Below are 20,211 nucleotides of genomic sequence, written 5' to 3' on the forward strand. Positions count from 1 at the left end.
TCTTTCGTAATAAAAGACTGCTAATGGCGGATTGCTTGAAGCTGATCATCTTTGACATATTGAGCCAAGTTTCCTCTCTAAACAGAGGAGGAGCTTCTTGGGTTTTTACTCTATTTATTTTGATATGTAGGATTCTCAGTTTTATGTTTGAAAGTCTTTTTTGTATATAGTCGGTTGAACTTCATTGATCAGAGGTAAATAAGGTTCAGAGCTTACTTACCAAGAAAAAGACTTAAAAAATTGCAGTTAATGTAAAAAGTGAAGAATTACACGAAATTACTGGTTACAACTAAAGACTAGAGTTCATCATGTTGTAACTACACTTGGACTTGATCGTAGGTGCCTCCCGCAATCTCACTGCTACCGCTACAATTAACTAATTTGGGCTAGTTGCGGATAGACTACTGTACTTTATTGTTGCAGGTAGACCCCCTCGATTCTCAACTTCATTAGTTTCACGTTGTGATTGGATTCATAAAGTGAAAAAAAAAAAAAACACACACAGCAACACACACACACATATATATAATATACTTATATATATTATAGAGAGAGAGGAGAGAGACGAGAGAGAAATGGTAGTTTGGTACCTAAAAGCCACAAAATTGGTGCTTGATTAGTAAGGTGTCATAATGCCCCATCCACTCCTGCAAATCATTGTGAATGTGATCCCCCATTTGAATGAGCGTGAGAGGGATTGGTCCACTCACTACAAGCACAAAGATTATTTCGGTAGCAACATAACCATATTTTCCCTCTATATATATATATATATAATATTATATAATATTATAGTTATATATTATTATATAATATATTATATATATATAATATATATATATATATTACTATTCTGATTTACTTACTGTAAACTTCCATAATGATCATTACTTAAAACTAATCTAAATAGGAAAACTATGGAGTTGAGAATCCGGAGGGTCTGTCTGCAATTTGGCGATACATATATAGTACAGAGGTCTATCATCAGCAATTAAACCCAATTAATTTCGGTTAGATAGGAAACCGGAGATCAACATATCTAGGTCACAGAGCTAACAAGGTTAAGAACAATGGTCGACTGTTGCAGCTGGTTCATAAGTAGTGTTATGAGAAAGTTTGCAGAATCTCTTGAGCAAGTTCTTCTGCGCTGAGCTCGCACTCGATTCCAATCTGTACATAAGATATATCAAGAAAAAGAGAGACTCAAATTATTATACTTTGAATTTGTATATATGTTTATATAAAAGTACAAAATTACTACTACTTCATTATCGATCTAATTAACTAATGGCTGCATGAGACCTTTTTCCTGAATTCAATAGGGTTTCCGGTGGGCTTGCTATCTTGGGGATAATAATCATTATGATATGGATATAGATATGCATGATCAACTAGGGAAGATGAATGTATCAATAATTATAGTTCTATACTTCAAAGTTAAAGTGTGAAGCTATTGAATACTTACGTAGGTAGCTGACTCAACTTGAATGTACTCATTAAATGCTGATGTGCAGTCACAATATACAACTTGCAGGGCTAAATATTGCCTGTTTCAAATGGATTTGGATCCTCTCCACTACAAAAAAGTAGTGGAGAGATCACTGCTTTTAATCTCAATCGTTGATTATTTAGTAGGCGGTTATGATACAATCTAAATCTAACACTTACCATACCCCCGTGTATTGCACTCATTCTTAATTTACACTAAAAGAAAAAATCACAACCATTAATTAGATAATCAATGACCGTGATTATGTAGTGGTCCCTCCACTGTTTTTTTTGTAGTGGAGAGGATCCGAATCCGTTTCAAATAAGCACAATGATAGCTCTAGGTATCTCTGTAGAACTAGGTTGTTAGATGAGCTTCCCCCCACTGAAATGCTTGGGATCTCTGTGGCTTTATTTTTCTCCCAAAAAAAAATGAAGGCCAGTACAAATATCTTAGTGAGCTCATCCTAAGTCATAATCACGCTAGGTTACACAAACAATATTGTCTTAATCAAGTATATTTTTGTTTTTTTTTTAAGGAAAAGCCTTGTGATTTATTGATATTAACGATGATAAAATAAATAATAATGAATGCATGGTGCTTGTAGGAGAATTACCTCGATGTGTAAAGAGTTTTGATATTCTAATATATTAAACTTCATATTAGCTTTTTCATGGCATAATCTATTGTATTACTCACTGATTTTTCTTTTTTCTTTTTGTAGGGTAGGCTATGTATGTGTTACATTGGAGATTCTTCTAATTTTTAATCTTCAAAATTATTTTGTTAAAACTCTCTTTAATTAATTTAAACCCTAGAAGCTAAACTATTATAGTAATTAATTTATTCTCTGAAAACATGCATACGAAAATTCTCAGTCCGAATACCTACAAAAATATCAACTAAAAAGTATATCTCAATGAAGAGGAACTTTTACCTTAATAGTGAAGGAGTTCATCATAGTATCATCAATATTGTTGATATTCAACTGAAGTATCTCAAGGGAGTGCCCTTCAAGCGCTGCAACAATCTTCGTCATCTGCCCTGGAATCCTACTCGACACCGTGTTCACCATCACATTCGGCCCAGAAAACTTCACCTCAACATCCGCCAACGGCGACTTAAAGTTCGCCGCTGCCGCAAGCTCACCGCTGTTATTGATACTTGAAGCAGTGTCCAAGGATGAAGAAGACTCATGAATAGGAGAAACTCTTATCGGAAGTTTGTAAGGGCTTGATGGCTGTGGAGTTCTTGGGCTTATGGGGAGCCCTATTCTAGGGCTCAAGGGCGAGGGCCTTGGGCTTAATGGCAATTGTGGCGGTCTAGGGCTGGAGATTGTCGGTCTTGGGCTGAGGACTTCAGTGTAGGCTTTCCTTTGCTTCTTGGCTTCTAGTGATTGTAGGACTTGTTGAAGTTCTTTGATGTAGTCGACAACTCCTCCTATTATGGATGCTTGGTCTCCCTGAAGTTTCAACGTAGCAAAATATTATATATCATAGGTTTCCTTGACATTACATTTAATTACAAGAAACTTGCTTCATCTACAAAACATTTTTAACAAATCCCCTCATCTAAAATTGGTAATAAACAACATAATGTTTTTTTATACGTTTGCATGTGGACAGACATCTGAGAAGAGGTTTGTACTTCAAAAGCCGCATATTTTTAGAGTCGAGAAGAAGAATTAAAATAGTGAAAAAAACTGATTTTTTGGACAAACTAAAAATCGAAAACTGGATATGGATGAACGAGGTTTCATACAATTTATCCATAATAATTAAGGTAGGTGGTTATATATAATTTTTTACCCTTTTGACATAGAAACAAGGCATGAGCGATCGAAGCACCGACAAGTGCTCGTTCATCTGCTTCCTCCGGTTGCGCTCCACCGTGATGTGCGAAACCTTCTGCTGCCCGTCCTGCACTTCTTCCTCCAGGGAAACTGCCGCGGCGAACTTGAGCTTCTTTCGAGCCAAGGAGGCCTCATCACCACCATCCTCATCCACTTCATCGAGCCTGAGTTTGAGAGTATTCGACCTTTTCAACGTAGGGCTACTTTGTGTTTTTTGGGTCTCTTTCGGGCTTAAATTTGGCTCCTCCTCGAACGGTGCCAGGGTAATGAGGTCGGTGGTGGCATCCTCAAAAGTCTCAAACATGCTGAAGAGGTTCTCGGGGGAGGCGGCTCCGGTTAAGTTTGTGCTTCTGAACTCTACAGCTTCGAAAAATTCGGATAAACCCTCGGCCATGACGAAATGCAAACTAACTCTCAACCTTTGCTCTAAATGACTAAAAAAGGAAACAAGAGTTGTGTCGCAGTAGTGGACTCAAGCCTTACTTGCATGAGAGAGAGAGAGAGAGAGAGAGAGTGAGTGAGTGCCGTTGGAAGAAGAGGGACGAAGGGCTAGGGGGAAATATAGCGAGGGTCGGCTGAAGCATGGGCATCATATTTGAGTGAAACTAGATGCGCGTGCTATTTCAGGCCGCATCTTTGTCGAAAGATAAAACAAGGAAGAGGGTAGTTTGGTCTTTACCTACATGTAGAAATACACTCTAGGGTTTCTTCTAGAGGCACTTTGGTACCCTAGCTAGACTACCTCAAAGTTTGTTCTTGCCGGTTTGATGTCAAAACATTTCAAGAGATTTGACTTATACCGTTCGGAGACTGTTTATTTTATGTTAAATTCGGAGTAGACCATGCTGATCTACTTAACACGTGCTTTTATTTGAACGGTCATTAATTATTAACGCCTTCAAAATCAACGGAAAAATTATTGTGAACGTCCAAATTAAACAAGACGTGACTGTAAATTAAGTTTGTCAATTCTCTCACCCGTATTGGAAGCGTACGTTTATAATGAGAATAGGGTTATAAAGTGTCGAAAATCAAATCATGCGTTGCGTAAGCGATTTGAGTTCAACAGAAAAACAAACTGTCGCCAAATGGACAGTAGTGTTGAAGTCCATATATACCGAAACAATAATGGAGTATCCAATGGGCAAAAGTGAACTTTTAGGTATAGAAGTTCAAAACAGGTGACACTCTGGTTTAAGTACGTGCAATCAAGACATTCTATCTTGTGTTTTTGTGTTTATCGCTTATAAACCCAAAGTTTTACCCTGGTTTATTTTCTAAATCTTAGCATATCCAAAGTTTTACCGTGGTTTAATTATTTTCTAAAATCGCTCTTAAATCTTAGCGTATCCATGAAATATTATTTGTAAACCCAACCATATATAGCATCTAAAATCCAACTATAGTCACTGCTATAACAAATATTGCAACTTAATCCCAAATTCGCCTACTAATAAACATAGTAGCTTAGCTGCATATCAACTGAGGAAATACTGCATTTAAAAATAATTCAACATGAAACATTTTGGATTTAGAAATTACTTTGAAAGCGAGTGTGTTTCATAATAAATTAGGATGAAACTTTGGGTTAATAATAAAAAAGATCTTCTTTTTTTCCCCTCTATATGTATAAGGGTTTTGGTTTGGAAATTACCTGAAACGTTTCTATATGTTACCAAACATAATTATGGACATTAAATCCATCCCTCTATTTAAATTGTTCTAAAAAATTAATGATGGTGAATGTTCTACGTACGGGAAGTAATAAATAATTAGGTTTCCTCTAGAAAGAAAGTAATGCTTTACAGCAGTCCAAAGTAAATGTGTGTAAAATCCAAAAGTGATGTAGCAAAAATAAAAAAGAAGAGAAAGAACAATTTAAATGCAATTTCAGTCTGGCATTCACTTAAATGTCATCTGACAAAAGATCAAAGTGCCACCAAAATTTAGATTATGCAATTAATTGTGAACTTTCTTTACATTAGATTTGAGAAAAGAAAGAATTGGATCAATGGGACAAAGAGATCTAGGGAGAATTCAATTAATTGATGAACAGCCGCACTTCTCATTTTGAAACTCATTCCAACATTTAATTGTCATTTACTGTAGTCACCACCCTGTGATCACCAACTTTCTTTCAGACAATCTTGTCTCGTATTATTCATGCATGAATTGCTGCTGCAAGATGATTCATCCTCTCATGATACGGATCGATTTGATGAAAACGTCTGAGACGTCCACTAGTTTGCACCGTTTTCTTTTGTAATTACATATCTTTGGGTTTCATGCTGTTTTAAATTTTATTTTGGTCGTAATGTAAGTATGAGCTTTGTAATTGCTCCTAATATTGTAATTTCTTTTGTCTAGCTTTTTATAGAACGGTTTAGTTTGAGTTTAAGGTTAGATCAAACATCTATGACCTCAAATATAGGTGACAACCATGGTCCTCTTCCTTTTCTTGGGTATGATTTGTTTGATCTTTGCTTCCCTCAGACTACTCAATTCTAGGTTAAGTTAGTATTTTTGTGTTAACGATATATGAATAGGGTATCTCACACTATTTTTTGCTTTAAAAAAAAAAGGAACCTATCAATTAGGACATTCCCCAGTATTAATTATGTTAATTATTGAATGATAGAACAAAGCTCAGAATCCATTAAAGGCACTTTGAATCAACAAAGGAAGATAACCCTTGAACTCATGGAAAATTATAAGCATAGAGTAAATATTCCCATATTATCCACAAAGAAATAGAACTGATTACTAAAGTAGGTAGATTTTTTTCTTAAAAAATAGAAAATCAATGAAACCCCATAAAAAGGATTTCCTATGATAGAGGGAAAAATCAGTCAAATCTGTTACTAAATGTATACTCTAAAACAAAACCTTCAGAATTTAACCTTCCTAGAGCTTGCCGCATTAGTTCTTCCCTTCTAAAAAATTTTCGACATGTGTACTCAATCTAAACCATCCATCTTAATCTTCATCTTCACCTTAATATCATACTCCCTTTAAATGTACGAGTTCGGGAAAATCTTTTTATGGCCAATATTACCCTTGGCTATTTAATTATTTTATTTAAATTTTAATTTTTTATAATCATAATTATATCATATCCTAATCATGTGTGAACTACTTACTGGTCAATAATTTAAAAAATAATAAGCTATAATATATGAATATTGTAAAAAACTCCAAAAAGTTTCAAAAATTGCATAAAACACCCATAAAAGTATAAAATTACACAAAATATTCAGACGTTTCAAAACTTTAAACAACAAACATGAAACCCTAATATTTTAAAAACTATAAAAACACCCTCAAAAGTTCAAATAATAACAAAGCACTATGAAATTCTGAAATTTCAAAACTTACGAACCACAAAGACGAATTCAAGGAATTACTATCAAACGCTAAAAAACTAAAATTTATAAAAGATAACCTCAAAGTTATAAATATTTCGAAAAACTCCTTCGAAACTTAAACAAACAAAGAAAACCCTAAAATTTAATAACTTATAACCAATACATATCAAATTTCAAAATTATACGAGTTCAGTAAAATCTTTCCATGGTCAATATTACCCTTGATTATTTGAAAATTTTATTTAAATTTAATTTATTATAATCATAATTATATCATATCCTAATCCTATGTGAACTACTTACAGGTCAATAATTTAAAAAATAATAAGCTATAATATATGAAGATTGCAAAAAATCACAAAAAGTTTTAAAGATTACACAAACACCCTTAAAAGTATAAAATTACACAAAACATCCAGACGTTTCAAAACTTAAAACAATAAACATGAAACCCTCAATATTTTAAAAACTATAAAAATACCCTCAAAAGTTCAAATAATAAAAAAGTACTACGAAATTCTAAAATTTCAAAACTTGCGAACAACAAAGACGAATCCAAGGAATTACTATCAGACACTTGTAGGCATCGAAAATTACCTATAGGTCTCCACAAACAGCTCAGTGTTAAGAAATAACGATGAACGTCACCATCTGGTACACAGAAGCTTGATTGATGTCGGTGAATGCTTGAAGTAAACCGACGAACTACGTGAAACAACGGAACTTCGGAATGATGAAGATATGAACCGATCGGGAACCTCGTATCGTTCACAAACGGTGAAATACCCATCATGTCTCATTTATTCCGCAGATGATTTAATCATTGGAACTTGTAGAACTCTTTGTCAGCTTTCCAACGCACTTGGAATCACTCAAATCCGAGTTCGGACGAAGAATTTACGGCGGAAACAATTAAACAGGCATAACGAGCGTCTCAGCCTAAACTGAGACACCCTTGGGTGTCTCGGCCCTAGTTGAGACACCAGAGGGTGTCTCCAGCATAGATTCGTCCCGTGCCTATAAATACAAGCCCCGGAGCCTCTTTTTTTCAGATCTGGAGTTTTGGAGAATTGGCGAAGCCCCACCGGACTGAAGAGTGATCGAGTTCTTCAACGCAAGAGATCGAGAGTCGTCAGATCTGCATCACCCGCATATGATCCTTAGTATTATCCTATTGTGATAATTCTAAGAAGAGCAATTATCTCGCTGTTGTCGAGATAAGCGCTTCTGCTTCTAGATTCCTTCGCGGATCGACGAAGTTCTGGACCTGATCCGATTGCCAGGTAGTCCACGGATATCAACGTCCCCGTCACCGGCTAAAGACCCACGTAAGCAAGAAACGACGAACGGATCTTGCGTTGTTTTTGAAAAGTTGTAATCTTTCATTTTCTTATTCTTTTTATTGAATATCTTGAATTCTTTGTAAGCGATCCAGATTATAATGAATTCAACAATGAAGGTAACTTTCTACGAAAACAAACTGGCGACCACAGTGGGAGCCAACAGCCTCATTGCCGACGCTGTCGTGACGCAACCGGTATTCAAGATCCGGGTGAATGAAGAGATCGAATACGAATTCGATCAACAAAAGTTTGAAGAGTACCTCTCTTCCTCCTCCTCCAGATCCGCCTCTCCAAACAGGCGCAGGAAGACCTCCTCTTCCAAAAACGCTCGCGGGACCTCAGGGTTGAAGAACCAAGATCCCCTCGCTGCTGCTGCGCCCATGCCCCGTGACATCCCTGTAGCGTCCAAAGAGGTCAAAGTTGCAGATCCGGACCTCCCCTCCATCGTAAAGGTAACTGCTGAAGGTGCTCCAGCTTTGTCGAAGAGGGCGCGCCAAAGACGGCGTCAACGCCTTGCGCGACAATTGGCTAAGGCCGCAGAGTCGATGGACGGGATCCGCTACACGGAGGATCTGAAATCAAGGCAGCGCTAAGAACAGCAACGGCGAACCGCCAACCTCTCCTCTAAGGCGGAGACGAAGGAATGGGTCCGCGTTAAGAAGACTCGCTCCACTCTCGAAGAGTGAATCAAGAAACGCCGCGCATTGCTCGCGCATGCCCGAGTCCTTCTGCAGAAAGCGGAAGAGATACAGAAAGAAGAGACGGTCAAGAAGCCGCCTAGACATAAGAAGGTTTGGGTGCCAAAGAGAAAACCAGCACCTAAGACAAAAGTGGACGGAGTTACCGTCCAGCCTACTTCAAATCCAGATCCCGTTTCCCCTGTCCCCGCACCTCCGACGGAGCCAGGTAGGAACGTGGGTCCCATAAGATCCAGAGTTCCTTTGAAAGGTCGCCTCGGTCCTTTACCAGAAGATCGAGGTAAAGCACCTGTCAAGGAGCGATTGGGACCGTTGAAAGGTCCCCAAACAACAAACCAGACTGGGGGTCGTACCAATCCCCCTAAGAAAGATAACAAAGGGAAAGCCCCTGTTACCGACCGCATTGGATTGTGGGTTGAAGTTCAAGAGCTCATTAGGTTTTCACGCTCGCAAAAGCGTAAACTTGAACGAGCGACTTTTGAAGACGCCAATAAAGCGTCGTATCCCCAGAGGGAAACATATTCGTCTGATGACGATAGTGTTATACCTGGGAAGTCATGCCAACACTCTATGGGTTGCTCCAGTTATCAAACTGACGAGTTGTACTATAGGAACGGGGGTACGGATAAGTCTCGAAAGAGAAACGTTCGAGACACGGATTCTCGTTGTCCGTGTGCCAACATAATCAAGGCAGTGCTATCAGAATGCTGTTGTTATAAAGCCCCACGAAGAGTTTCTGTGTTTGAGAGAATCTCTGTTTGCAGAGAAAGTTGCTATTTCCATTGTTATCAAATCTATTACAACTTTAGTCGTTACAATAAACTCGAATGAAATAAAAAGTTGATCTTTTTATAAGATCTCCTTACACAATGAAAATAAAAAAAAAAGTTTACATCTTTATCAAACAAACGCAGAGATCATTTATCGGTCTTCTGCTTGCGTGGGTGTCTTTGCCTGTGCCGGGATCAAACAAACGCAGAGATCATTTATCGGTCTTCTGCTTGCGTGGGTGTCTTTGCCTGTGCCGGGGTTTTTCCGTGGACCACCGTCGATCAGATCTGATTGCTGAAAAATTAGGCAGAGCTTCGTCTATCCGCGAAGGGATCGAGAAAAGTGTAGCACCTATCTCGATAAAAGCGAGATATTTGCTCTTTTTAGTATTACCACAACGGGATAATACTAAGGATTGGGTGCGGGTGATGTAGATCTGACGAAGAACTCTCTTGCGTTGAAGAACTAGATCCGATCCCGTCTCCTCCTCTCTTGAAATCTGTGCACTTTAAGTCTTCAATCCGATAGGGCTTCGCCGAGGCACGAGAATTCCAGATCTGAAAAAATGAGGCCTAAGGCTTGTATTTATAGGCATGAGGGGTTGCGGAGCGATTAAAACCACTTAAAGGGCCTAAATCCGCGCTGAGACACCCTAGGGGTGTCTTGGCTTGGCCGAGACACCCTTGGGGTGTCTTGACTCGGCCGAGACACCGTAGGTGCCTCGGTTCAGCTCTGAGACGTTTTCAATGCCCGTTTGACCGTTTTTCGCTGTAACTTCTCCGTCTGAACTCTTCTTTGTCTGAACTCGGATCTGAGTGATTCCAAATGCGTTGGAAGTCTGAAGAAGAATTCTATCAGTTCCAATGGTTAGATTATCTGTAGAATGAACGAGACATGAAGGGCGTTGTTCCTTTTGTAAACATCGCGGGGTTCTCGATTAGCCTGTGTCTTCGTTATTCCGAAATCCTATCAGCTCACGTAGTTCGTCGGTTCACTTCAAGCATTCACCGACATTAGTCAAACTCCTGTGAACCAGATAGTGATGTTCATTGTCGCTCTTTAACACTGAGCTGTTCGTGGAGACCCATAGGAAATTTTCGATGCCTACAGATACCCCCTCCAAAGCGTTCCAGACTCGTTTCTTTTATAGAAGAGGCTGGAATACTTTAGATGTGATTGATCCAGCCTTCAGTCGGCATAAAGGACCTGTGGTTAGCTTCAACTCTTGGCTCCTTCGATTTTTGGTCTATCCAATGCTTTGATGAATAGCCGAAGTCCTTCCGGCGCTGCGTTTATCGCCAAGCCGTCGTCGGAGCCTCGAGTCCACCACCAATGAGTTGAGTTTGGCTCGTGTTATTGAGTTGACTTTGAACTGACTATCTCTGTCACATTGTGCTGACTTAGGGTTTCAGATCACCGTATGTCGACTTTTTGTCGCAACACGTTGAGTGGCGTTGACCTAGGGTTACGCGTTGACCAGCATTGACCCTTAGGGTTTTCTAACGTCGAACGTTGACTTTTTATCGCAACGCGTTGATTAGCGTTGACCTAGGGTTACGCGTTGACCGGCGTTGACCTTAGGGTTTCGAACGTCGAATGTTGATTTTTTATCGCAACGCGTTGACTAGCGTTGACCTAGGGTTACGCGTTGACCGGCGTTGACCCTTAGGGTTTCTAACGTCGAATGTTGACTTTTTGTCGCAACGCGTTGACTAGCGTTGACCTAGGGTTACACGTTGACCGGCGTTGACCCTTAGGGTTTCTAACGTCGAATGTTGACTTTTTGTCGCAACGCGTTGACTGGCGTTGACCTAGGGTCACGCGTTGACCGGCGTTGACCCTTAGGGTTTCTAACGTCGAACGTCGACTTTTTGTCGCAACGCGTTGACTGGCGTTGACCTAGGGTTACGCGTTGACCGGCGTTGACCCTTAGGGTTTTGAGTCACTCAGTATTGGTTAGTATAGATTTCGTCGAAGTATCCAATAACCGACGAAAATAGGTAAATCCGGACTCGAAAAAGGTTCGGGGGTGGGGGGGCTCGAACTGGGTTGAGACACCCAATGGTGTCTTAACTTGGCCGAGACACCCTTGGGGTGTCTCGGTTTGGCCGAGACACCCTTGGGGTGTCTTGGCTTTGCCGAGACACCCTAGAGGTGTCTCGGCCAAAACGAACCGAGCCCCCCCCCCCCCCTTCTTTGCTTTTCTTTCCTTCTTTTGTTGTTTCCTCTTTTGTTTTCCCTTTTGAGCTTTCCTTTTTGTTATTTCCTCTTTTGTTTTCCCCCTCTTTCCAAATTTTCAAAAGAGAATCCTTTCCTTTTTTAAACTCCTTCTTCCTCCTTCCCTCCATACACCATTGTTTCCCCCTTAAAACTCTTCTCTTTAAACCCTCTTAAATAGGTTGGGTTTTGTGGAAAGATAGAATTTTTTGATGATGGGTTGTGTATGCACGAAGTATTTGGGGGTTTTATGCAAAACTTGCAATATGGCCGAATTTTTGGGGGACTTTTATGCAAAAGTGGACTAAAATTTGTAGGGGCCTTGGACTTTAGACCCACTTGGCCACAACTTTGAGGGGTGCTTCATGCAAAAAGACCACAAATTATTGAGGGTTTTATGTGCAAATATGAGCCGAAATCTTTTTGGGGGCTTATTTGCAAAATTGGTTGGAGAATTGAGGTGGTGTTCATGTAATAAAGGACTAAAATTAGGATTTGGATTATATGTCCATTTGATCGAAAATTTGAGGGGTGCTTTATGCAAGAGGACCAAAAGTTGTTGGATAATCGAGTCACGAGACCAACTAACAGAGCTGATGCATCAATGACTCGAACTTATAGAATTTTTGGCAAATTCTCAGCCATCAACGGGTTTGATGAGCCTTTACCGATTACCGTTTGAAATCGGGCTAGCATGCGGATTGTCTGAATCCGTTCCGCATGTAACGTTGTGCTAAGAGAGTGAATTCTCTGAGACTTTGTGCTATGATTTTGAATACATAGGCTTAACCATTTCTTATAGGGAAAAGGTACCCTGCACCGCATATTAGGCGACGACTTATCCCTTCTTAGGTTTCAGGATAAAATTCCCCAGGTTTAGACCCTGGTGTCTTTTTCAATCGGCGAAAGACTAAACCGGCAATGTGTGTTAGACATAGACTTTGGGATTTTTGGCAAACCCCCAGCCATCAACGGGTTTGATGTGCCTTTACCGATTACCATTTGAAATCGGGCTAGCATGCGGATTGTCTGAATCCGTTCCGCATGTAACGTTGTGCTAAGAGAGTGAATTCTCTGAGACTTTGTGCTATGATTTTGAATACATAGGCTTCGCTCTTGTTACGGGAATAGGCTACCCGGCAACACGTGTTAGGTGTTGACTCATCCCTACTTAGGCTTCGGGATGAAATTCCCCAGGTGTAGACCTTGGTGTCTTTTTCAATCGGTGAAAGACTAAACCGGTAATGCGTATTAGGCGTTGACTCATCCCTACTTAGAATTCGGGATGAAAGTCTCCAGAATTATACTCTGGTGTCTTTTTCAATCGGTGAAAGACTAAACCGGCAACGCGTGTTAGGCGTAGGCTTATCTCTATTTAGGAGTTGAGATAAAATTCCCCGTGCACAAAGTGCACGGATTGGAAGTTGGGAATTGTGTCTTTTCTCAGGGTAAAGACGGACTGGAAAATGGAAGAGGAAGAAAAGTGTGTCTTTTCTCAGGGTAAAGACGGACTGGAAAATGGAAGAGGAAGAATTTTATATTCTATCTCCCGGCACTGAAGAGGAAAAATTTTATATTCTATCTCCAGTTGGAAAAGAAACTCAAGGTGGGATCTCCACCCCCAGAATCCGAAATGATGAAACTAAGAGTGGGATCTCCACTCCGAGAATCGGAAAGATTCAAACGACCCTAACTTTTATAGGATTGGTCATTCGATCCAAAAAGAGTCCCTCATTTATTGAGGAGAAAGCCCAATTTCGACCCTAACTTTTATAGGTTTGGTGGAAAAAGGAAAAGATGGAAGTCTTTCGTTTATCGAAAAGGATAACTCAATCTTAGTCCTAACTATCTGCAGGTTTGACTAAGTAAAGTTGGAGACAATCCTAACTTTTATAGGTTTGATTGCTCAATTGAAAGTGGACCTCTCGTTCATAAAAGGAATCAAGAGGAGAATCTGGTTGTGGCCCTAACTTTTATAGGTTTGACCAAGGAAGCAGTGGAAGTGGGAGGTTTGAGATGATCTTACCTTTTACAGGCTTGATCGTTCAATTTGAAAGTGGACCTCTCGTTCATGGAAGGAATCGAGAGGGGACTTTGGTTGTGGTCCTAACTATAGGAAGGTTTGACCAGGTAGACAGTGAGAGTGGGAGTACAAATCATAGTGGGGGTTTAGTGTTTATCACCTTGTTCGTAATTATCGGGTTATCCCTAAGAAAATTACATATAGCGTTCTTCTGGGAACTTCCCATTACATGAATCATCCACCCCCAGCTTCTTTCTTGGAACTGGGTCTGACTTTGTACTCCGTTACATGACCGGGTTATCCTTAAGAATATTAGCGTAACATTCTCCAGGAACTTCCCATCAACGGTAGGAAACAGTTTAGACTCATATACCTATTGGAGTATCAGGGAGCAGTTTAACCTCATATACCGATTGGAGGAGTAAGAAGCAGTTTATACTCTTATACTTGTCGGAGTGTTGAGAAGCAGTTTATACTCGTATACTCTTCGGAGTGTTGAGAAGCAGTTTATACTCGTATACTCTTCGGAGTATTGAGAAGCAGTTTATACTCGTATACTCTTCGGAGTATTGAGAAGCAGTTTATACTCGTATACTCTTCGGATGCTATTCTTTAAAGTAAAGCAAGCCTTGGTGGGATGAAGGATCCTCCTGTGGTACGCGCAGTACTTCGGATCCACAGTATTGTCAGCTTCCTCCTGATTCGTGATGGGCGGTAGCTTGATCTTGTTGCTTTCAAGAAGGGTCTCGAAGATGGCTAGAACGTCTTCGTCCTTGAATGAGCACTCTTTTTGGAGCCTCGAATCCGAAGTCTTCTGCTGTCTTCGGGACTGCTGTTGTGACGTATGATTAACGTCAACAACTATTGTAGGTGTCTTCCCTTCGACCTTCCTCCTTCTGAGGAAGCGTTCGGCCTGCTCTCCGCGCACCTTTAACTCTTTCCAGGTATTGAGCGGCTCTACTCCCATAACGTCCAAGATGTTAACGGACAAGTTATTATGACAGGTTTGCAAGACAAATTCCTCCGTGACGGAATCCTTACGGTTCATTGCCTGATTGCGAAAGCGTTTAATGAAGCTATCCACCGACTCTCCATCTTTTTGTTTCTCATCGAAGAGTGTCCTGATCGACACTTCGGCGTCATCATCGAAGAAATGAGCGAGGAACATGTTTTCCAGGTCCTCCCAGCTGTTGATGCTTCCAGGCTTTAGGCGGCGGTACCAATCGAAGACGGGCCCGCGAAGGGTGCCAACAAATGACCGGACCATCAGAGGCTCGTTGCCAAAGATCACTCCCAAATGAGATTTGAAATAGATCACGTGCTGAGTGGGGGAACCCTTTCCGTCGAACGGCGTGAAGTTGATCAGGTTGAACTTCACCGGATACGGGATCGAATCCCATTCTTTCGGGTAAGGACATGGAATGCCGGTCTTCTTTATCTCTTGAGCAGACATTAAAGCATTAATTTTGCCCTCGAGATCCTTCATCTTTTCGTCCTCACCTATATCCTGTTTTGGACAATTTTCGAGAGGAATAACACGGCCACCCCCAGTGTTATCATCATTGGTGGGTCCACCCTCAGCATCGTTATTTTTAGTGGGGCCACCCCTAGCGTTGTGTTCATCCACATCTGCATCGCTACCTGCTTGGTTAGCATTACTGCGACGGATGGACTCACCTAGCTGATTTGATAAAGTTCGGATTTGTTGGTCATGCATTTGTCTCATCTCCTCCTGCATGGCCATTTCCATTTCGATTTTGAATGCTTCTTTCTGCTTGGCTAGAGCATCCTCAATGATTTTGGATATTTGCTCGGTGTTGACCATGAACACTTCCCGAGCTTATCCTATGCTAGACGTTGTATCGTCAGAGGCGATTGCGGAATAAGAATCCGAGAGTTCGTCATCGGAATGTATTCCTTCATAGTCACCTTGGTGATCATTATGTCCAACGGTTTCTAGCTGAAGGGCAGATATTTGTTGGGTTATTCCCGAACTAACTCTTCTTCCTAGAGAGAAATTAGGGTTGGAACCACTTGAAACAATCGGAGATTTTCCCTTATTGACTATGTTGATGGTAACTTCTGAAAATTCATCATCGCGAGCAACCGATCCTCTTTGGTGAGAACGCTTTGATTTGGGCTTCGTCGTTCCATCGGAGATTCTCTCGATTACCGAGACCTTCTGCGGAGCGGTCTTGGGGCAGATACACGTTGATAATACTGCCTTGACAATTTTGATACACGGACAGTGAGAGTCCGCTTCCCGGGTACTTCTCTTTTGAGATTTATTCGTACCCCCAGCCTGATAGTATAACTCATCGACGTTGCGGTCGGAGTAACCTATCGGCTGCTTACATGGATTCTCAGGTATAACGCGTTCGTCTGTCTGAAGTGTTTTCTTCTGAGTAAACATTGCCTTGTTGGCGTCTGCAAGAGTCGCACGTTTGGAATCACACCTTTGTGAGGGTGAAACCTTAACGGGCTCCTGATTTTCTGCACGCACCGCCAAGCGGGCCGTTGCAGAAATCAATTTGTTAGGAGGTCGCGTACGACCCCCAGTCCGGATGTTGGCTCGAAGCTCCTTCAACGATCTCCAGCTTTCCTTAACAAGCGCTTTTCCTCGATTCTCGGGTAGGGCACCGATACGATCCTTCGATAGGATTCTAGATTTGGAGAGACCCACGCTGTCATAGGGCTTCACCGGAAGTGTGGGAGCAATAGGATCGGGATCTAGAGTTGACAAAGGCCGGAAGGCAGTTTCGGATGCTTTTGCCTTAGGCGCTGATTTGGCTTTTGGCGCCCATACTTGTTTGGATCTCGGCGATCTCCTAACTGCCTCTTCCTTTTGCCTTTCTTGTGCTTTTCGCACAAGGGTCCGGGCATGCGCAAGCAAGGTGCGGCGCTTATGGATTCGCTCCTCGAGAGTAGAGCGGGTTCTTTGGACACGAACCCATCCGTTAATTGGAGATCGAGAGGAGGATTCCGATGCTGGTCGTGGCAACAGATTAGCCACTTGGCGCTTTCTGAACTCCAGATCTGCTTGGTAATGGAGTCCATCCATCTGATCTAAAGCCTTGGCGAATTGGCGCGCGAGGCATTGTCGTTTCCTTTGACGTTCTCTCTTTGATAGAGTTGGCGCGCCTTCAGCAGTCGACTCCTTAATCGTGAAGGAGTTCAGATCTGTAAATTTGGCTTCATTGAACGCCGGTGGATCATCGCAAGGTGCAACAGCAACAGCGGCGGAGAGATCGTCTTCTTGGATCTTCAGATCTGAAGACCAGCAGATCTTTCTGGAGGAGGAGGTACTCCTGCACTTGCCAGGAGAGGCGGATCTGGAGGAGGAGGCACTCCTGCGCTTGCCAGGAGAGGCGGATCTGGAGGAGGAGGAGGAGGAGACGTACTCCTCGAACTTTTGCTGGTCGAATTCATATTCGACATCTTCGAGCACTGGGATCTTGATCGTCGGCTGCGGCACGACAGCTTCGGCAGCGAAGCTGTTGGCTCCCACTGTGGTCGCCAGTTTGTTTACGGTGAAAGTTGCTGTCTTCATTGCTATCGAATCTATTACAACTTTAGTCGTTACAATAAACTCGAATGAAATAAAAAGTTGATCTTTTTATAAGATCTCCTTACACAATGAAAATAAAAAAAGTTTACAACTTTATCAAACAAACGCAGAGATCGGTTTATGCGGTCTTCTGGTGTCCGCTCGGGTAGTCTTTGCTGTGCTGGTTGGTTTATCGGACACACCGTCGATCAGCATTTGATTGCCTCGAAAAATTGGGCGCAGCGCTTCGTTCTATCCGCGAAGGGATCGAGAAAAACTGAGCGCTATTCGGATAAAAGCGAGATATTTTGCTCTTCTTAGTATACGCACACGGGATATCACTAAGGATTGGGTGAGGGTGATGTAGATCTGACGAAGAAGCTCTCTTGGCGTTGAAGAACTAGATCGCATCCCCCTCCTCTCTCTCTGAAATTGTGCACTAAGTCTTCAATCCGGCAGGGCTTTCGCCGAGGCACGAGAATTCCAGATCTGAAAACATGAGGCCTAAGGGCTTGTATTTATAGGCATTGAGGGGTTTCGGAGCGGTTAAACCACTTTAACAGGGCCCAATCCGCGCTGAGACACCTAGGGGTCTGCTCTTGCCGCAGACACCTTGGCGTGTCCGGGCTTGGCGAGAACACACCCTTGAAGGTGTCTCTTTAAGCCGAGACACCTTGGGGCGTTGACTTGGGAGACAGCCGTAGAGTGCCTCAGTTTCACGCTTTGAGACGTTTTCAATGCCGTTGACTGTTTTCGCTGTATTCTTTGTCTGAATCGGAATCTGAGTGATTCCAAATGCGTTGAAGTCTGACGAAGAATTCTAGCAGTTCCTGAATTTGTGATTATCTGTAGAATGACCGAGACATGAAGGGCGTTGTTCCTTTGTAACACTCGCGGGCTTCTCAGATTAGCCTGTGTCTTCGTTAATTACCGATCCTATCGTACGTAGTTCCGTCTGGGTTTCACTCCAGCGTTCACCGACATCAATCAAAACTCTGTGAACCAGATAGTGATGTTCACATTGTGCGTTTAACACTGAGCTGTTCGTGGGACCCATAGGCAATTTTCGATGGCTACAATCCCACCAGAAACGTCGCGGCCGAGACCAAGACACTTCCGTAGAAGGAAACCTACTCTTCAGGAGGATGAATTTCCTGTGTAGGGTCCGTCAAATAATGACCGGAAGAGGAAAGGTCAAACGTGACGCTTTAATCCGATCAGTTCAACACGAGGTGTCCCAACGTTGACTCGATTGCGATCAGGGGCAGTGGCGAAAGAACTACAAGAATACAAAGGGACTTCCCTCAAAAGATGAAACTTCGGACGGTTGCTCGGATGCCGACTCGGATGCTTGCTCAGCGATGGCTTCCGATGACACCTTCAAGTGCAGGACAGCCCTATAGTCACTTATGATAAGCGCTGTGAACACGGCTTGCTAAGTTCTGCAGGACCGCTCGTGACTAGCAGAAGGAAAATCTTAAGTTCGAATGAAAATGCCATGCAGCAGATGAGAGAAATGCACGACAGCAAATTGTGCGGCACGGTAACCGACCGCATCAAGGAGAGATCTAGTCGTCGCACAATCGATCAAGATGATAACCGAGCGGGGTGAGAGTCTTAGTCGTCGGAACAATGCCGAATCAAGATGCATAAGAGGGGAAGAAGATAATGCCAACATCGAACCCCCTCGTCACAAAATATATGGGAGTGCCCTTTGGACTGATAACACACAAAGGCAGATACGTTTACTATTCCCCGAATACACGTCGAAAATAGGATAACGGTGGGCTAAGAAATGCAGGGACTTGAGAGACGATTACGCATTGATTGTTGCTCAAGAATGAAAAAGGTCTTGGGATACCATGTCGATATCCAAGGGAGTGGGATCAAGTTCCATACCCGCGCGAAATTCAACTTGATCCGCAATTTTTAACGCCATTTGTGGAAGGGTTCCCAACCCAACATTTGATATATTTTTAAATCTTATTTAGGAATAATCTCCGGGAATGAACGCCTTATGGTGCGGTCATTCGTTGGCACTCTCGCGTAGCAGCGCTTCGATTTGTAATCGCTGCGCTAGCCGGGAGTATCAGGCAGTCAGGAATGACATGGAGGACATTTTCTGACAACTTCTTGCGGAGACCCGTCCCCTCCACGGAGATTTCGATTCGGGCCATATTTGACGAGAACAGAAAAATGGTGAGACAGCGTCGAAAACTCGTGAAGAGATTCCGAAAACAAAGCAATGAACTGCAGGATCTGGTCCAGGCGGAAGACTTTTCCTCAGAGACTTGTCACAATAATCATTTCATGGACATGCTCAAGCTATCAGGAATGGCACCAACCCCAAAGATGGAAGGACTTGAAAGTGCGAGGAGAACGCGCCGAGGATTCTTAAAGAAGAAGGGTAGAAAGAGGTCAGAGGCAAAACATGTCCACAACAGAACTTTGCCTAAAGGTAAAGGAAAGAAGGCGATTATGCGGTGGAGCAAACCAAAAACATTCGAAGTACAAACAGACCCAACAACAAGTAGCAGAAGACCGCCCAACAATCGAGGTGGCAACAAACAGCTCATGAAGCAAAGGCCTCGGAGCTGAAATTCGCAAGTCTTATTCGTTTAAAGAGGATGAGTTCCGGTATTTTCAAATACCTCTTATAGAGAAACAAAATCAGTTGCTCTCGGTCCAGGATCAGGAAGATGCTAAAATAATTAGCGATCAAAATACCTGCGCATGTCCATTGACGCGGTGCAGTCACGCCTACGAAAGCGATGCTATGGCCCTCAAGAAAGATTCCAGGCTCTTTAATAGATGTTGGGGTCATCACTATGAACCCTAAGGGGAGGGAAGTGGGTGCGACCGCAGTATCGGGATTAGCTTTGTTTTGTTCGCTTGAACTGGTTCAT

General features: G+C 42.2%; 1 protein-coding gene across 1 annotated transcript; it reads right to left on the reverse strand.

Moving 5' to 3' along the window:
- On the reverse strand, positions 888-3,938 carry LOC109843715 (transcription factor SPEECHLESS). The gene is made up of 3 exons (XM_020412668.1): positions 3,298-3,938; positions 2,427-2,951; positions 888-1,170 (listed from the first exon to the last, which is right to left on the reverse strand). The coding sequence occupies exons 1-3, from the start codon at positions 3,733-3,735 to the stop codon at positions 1,105-1,107; spliced, it is 1,029 nt and encodes a 342-aa protein (XP_020268257.1). The 5' UTR covers positions 3,736-3,938; the 3' UTR covers positions 888-1,104.

The sequence above is a fragment of the Asparagus officinalis genome, chromosome 5 (genome assembly GCF_001876935.1).
Source record: "Asparagus officinalis chromosome 5, Aspof.V1, whole genome shotgun sequence".
In the NCBI taxonomy this organism is placed as follows: domain Eukaryota; kingdom Viridiplantae; phylum Streptophyta; class Magnoliopsida; order Asparagales; family Asparagaceae; genus Asparagus; species Asparagus officinalis.

Coding starts and splice junctions, on each gene's coding strand:
- LOC109843715 (XM_020412668.1), bottom strand. CDS start 3,735: ATGGCCGAGGGTTTATCCGAATTTTTCGAAGCTGTAGAGTTCAGAAGC. Junction 2,952..3,297: donor CTTGTTTCTATGTCAAAAGG/GTAAAAAATTAT, acceptor TTGAAACTTCAG/GGAGACCAAGCATCCATAAT. Junction 1,171..2,426: donor TGAACTCCTTCACTATTAAG/GTAAAAGTTCCT, acceptor TCTTATGTACAG/ATTGGAATCGAGTGCGAGCT.